Source organism: Dipodomys ordii, unplaced genomic scaffold, assembly GCF_000151885.1.
Source record: "Dipodomys ordii isolate 6190 unplaced genomic scaffold, Dord_2.0 Scaffold64, whole genome shotgun sequence".
Taxonomy (NCBI): domain Eukaryota; kingdom Metazoa; phylum Chordata; class Mammalia; order Rodentia; family Heteromyidae; genus Dipodomys; species Dipodomys ordii.
In genome coordinates this window covers 2683350-2686820 of record NW_012267280.1, presented here as the reverse complement: position 1 = coordinate 2686820, position 3471 = coordinate 2683350, and the positions used below count along the sequence as shown (strand labels likewise).

Here is a 3471-nt window from a genome sequence, read left to right as displayed (position 1 = left end):
ACCACCAGAAAACTGGAAGTGGTGCTGTGGCTCAAGTGGTGGTAGAGTGCTAGTCTTGAGCAAAAAGCAGCTCAGGGACAGTGCCCAGGCTCTGAGTTCAAGCCCTAGGCCTGGCAAGATTTTTTTTTACTCTTTACTAAGTTAGTTTAGCGTCAGAGGGATCCTGATGCCTTGGTGGGTATTTTGAGCTAAATAACCCTCTCTAAAACTTTAGGGAGGAAAGCTAGTGTGGAGCCATCACCAACCGCTTACAGAACTAAAAGGGTTGTTTCACTTTTTTTTTTTTAATTGTCAGTCCTGGGCTTGAACTCAGAGCCTAGGAACTGTCCCTGAGCTTTTTTTTTTTTGCTCAAGGCTGGTTCTCTACCACTTGAGCCAGAGCTCAAGTTAATTGGAGATAAGAGTCTCATGGGCTTTATTGTCCAGGCTAGCTTTGAACCATGATTCTCACATCTGAGCCTCCTAAATGGCTAAGATTATAGGCATGAGCTGTCAGTAACCGGCTGTATTGGTTGACATTTTGCCTTGTCCTCCGCTGCTATAATGAAGTACTGGAGGCCAAGTGATTGATAAAATAAAGGGGTTTGTTTGGGTCATGGTTCTAGTGGCAGGCGGATGAGGACTTCTGGACTGCATCTCAACATGGGAGAATGGAGCAGGAGCTGACCACATGGGGTCAAGCCCATGGGGCTCCCCAGATAAAGAGAGAGAGAGAAGTGGCAATCCCTTCCAAGATGGACATCCCAGGATCTGACCACCTTCCACTTTTACAAGGGCCACCTCCTCTCACCATCACCCTGGGTCTGAGTATCTACTGCATGAACCCACGGGCACAAAGCATGTCCCAACCTGAGCAATGCCCTGGTTCCAAGGACATGGAAGGAAGGAAGGAAGGTGGGAGGGAAGGAAGGGTGAATTCCTTTCTGGTATCAGGGTCATGGAGCCCGCAGGGGAAGGCCCCAGGTGACAGGGCTGCTAGACCTAGCTGTGAGTCTCCGCTTCCGAGGGCACAGGGTGTGCCGTGGCTGGTGCGTGGCTGTCCTAGGCAAGCGCTTTCTCCCCCTGGGCTTCCAGTGGTGCGGCCTGGGGCAGGCTGGGTGGTTTCTCTGCAGGTGTCTACAAGGTCACAGGGCCGCCTACCTTGCACTTCTCAATGTGGAGGCTGGGGTCCATGAGAATGGCCTGCATGTTCATAGAGCACTTCTGGAAATCGAAAGCCGCGAATGCTGTGTCCACAACTGGGGTCAGGATTTCCAGCATCCCTGAACTATGGAATGTCAAGGCTGCCTCCGGAGACCACAGGGACTGGTCTACGAGCTGGGAGGGAATGGAAGAACTTCTGAGATCAGTTCACTCTATTATTTTTTTGTTTGTTTGTTGGTCGTGAGGCTTGAACTCTGGGCCTGGGCACCGTCCCTCAGCTCTTTAGCTCAAGGTCATCGTTTTACCACTTGAGCTACGGTGCCATTTCTGATAAGAGTCTCACGGACTTTCCTGCCCCAGCTGGCTTTGAACTGCAGTCCTCAGATCTCTGCCTCCTGAGTAGCTAGGTTACAGGTGTAAACCAACAGTGCCCAGGTAACTCATTCTATAATTTTTTTTTTTGTCAGTCTTGGAGCTTGAATTCAGGGTTTGGGTGCTGTCCCTGAGATTTTTTTTTTCCCCTCAAGGCTAGCACTCTACCACTTTGAGCCACAGCACCACTTCTGGTTTTCTGGTGGTTATTGGAGATAAGAGTCTCATGGACTTTCTTACCAGGGCTGGGTTTGAACCATGATCTCCAGATCTCAGCCTCCTGAGTAGGATGACAGGTGTGAGCCACCAGTGCCCAGCAAAATTATATATATATATATATATATATATATATATATATATATATTAGTATGTGCTACTAGGGATCAAATCCAGGGCCTCAGACATGCTTGGCAAGTTCTCCACTATTAAGCTACATTCTCAGTCATACTACTTGGTAATGGAGTTAATCTCTTTGTGTCTAATTCTGTGTGTGTGTGTGTGTGTGTTATTACTTGAGCCATACCTCCAGTCCAGCATTTTTGCTGGATAACTAGAGGTTATGTTCTCTTAGACTTTTCTGCCAGTCTGTTTTTTTTGTTTTTTTGTTTTTTATCTGTCGTGGGGCCTGAACTCTGGGCCTGGGCACTGTCCTTCAGCTCTTCAGCTCAAGGTGAGCACTCTACCACTTGAGCCACAGCGCTATTTCCAGTCTTCTAGTGTTTTTTTTGGAGATAGGATCTCATGGTCTTTCCTGCCTGGGCTGGCTGTGAACCTCGATCCTTAGATCTCAGCCTCCTGAGTAGCTAGGATTACAGGTGTGAGCCACCGGCTCCCGGCTTGCTAGTCTGTTTTTAAACCATGATTTCAGATCTCTGCCTTCTGAAAAGCTAGTATTACAGGCTTGAGCCAGCAGCACCTGGCAGATTATTGCCCTTTTGTTGTTTGTTTGGGCACTGTCCCTGAACTTCTTTTGCTCAGAGCTAGCACTCTACCACTTGAGCCACAGTGGCACTTCTGGCCTTCTCTATTTATGTGGTATTGAGGATTCTAACCCACAGCTTCATGCGTGCTAGGCAAGCACTCTACCACTAAGCCACATTCCCAGCCCCGCCCGTTTTTATGACTAAATAACGTGACATCCAGCTTCAGGTAGTAGGTCGGGAGTGTGAGAATATGCCCTTATTCCCTCCCAAGGGGGTCTGGATGTGCTTTTGCTTTGTACCTACTTTGACTGCGGGAGTAGACAGGAATCCCAGATTCCCATAGAACAAATTACTCTCCCGTGTTAACACTGCCAGTTCATTTTCATCTGAGAAAGACAAAGCAAAAACAAAAGTCATGATGGTCATTCCAAACGCAAAACCAAACCCCACATTTCTTCAATTGTATAACCCTGCAACTTCCAGCGCGAGGAGCTGGAGCAGCTACAGAATGCCACAACCTAGCTTAGTGCATGAACAAGCTCAAATTTGTCCATGTATCTCTTTATAACACACAACAGCCAGTATCAAGCCAATCAGAAGCAGCCAAGCTTCAACCAATCACAGGCAGCCAACTGACTGGATCTTGTCCAAATAAGGCAACCTGCCTAAGTGGAGACAATCAGCCCTTGGACTTCACAGTGGGCTTCAGCCTATCTTAAGCCTGGGGTGTGAGCAGATGAAATACTGGCTCTAGATGCAGGGCTGGCTGGGCTGAGGAGCCCCCAGATCTCCCTGTTTCTGATGGGCATCCAAGTTAGCTCCATTTGAGGGCAATTCTCATGGTAACTGCATTCCCAATGGGACTACTGGGTTGTATAGGCATTGCATGTTCATTTTTTGATGAATTGCTGGGTTGTTTCCCATAGGGGTTGTGCCATTTTGTAGTTTATTTTGGTCTTTTCTTTTCTTTCTTTTTTTTGGTCAGTCCTGGGGCCTGGGTTCTATCCCTGAGCCTGTTTCTGTTCAAGGTTAG

General features: G+C 47.9%; 1 protein-coding gene across 1 annotated transcript in view; it reads right to left on the bottom strand.

Annotated features, from left to right (window-relative positions):
* The window catches only part of Catsperd (catsper channel auxiliary subunit delta), a 43396-nt gene that overhangs the window by 19350 nt on the left and 20575 nt on the right, over positions 1 to 3471 (bottom strand). The window contains exons 11-12 of the mRNA XM_013022660.1: positions 2742 to 2824; positions 1141 to 1317 (exon numbers count right to left, since the gene is read on the bottom strand). Coding sequence (XP_012878114.1) covers positions 1141 to 1317; positions 2742 to 2824 — 260 coding nt within the window. The remainder of the gene's footprint in view (positions 1 to 1140; positions 1318 to 2741; positions 2825 to 3471) is intronic.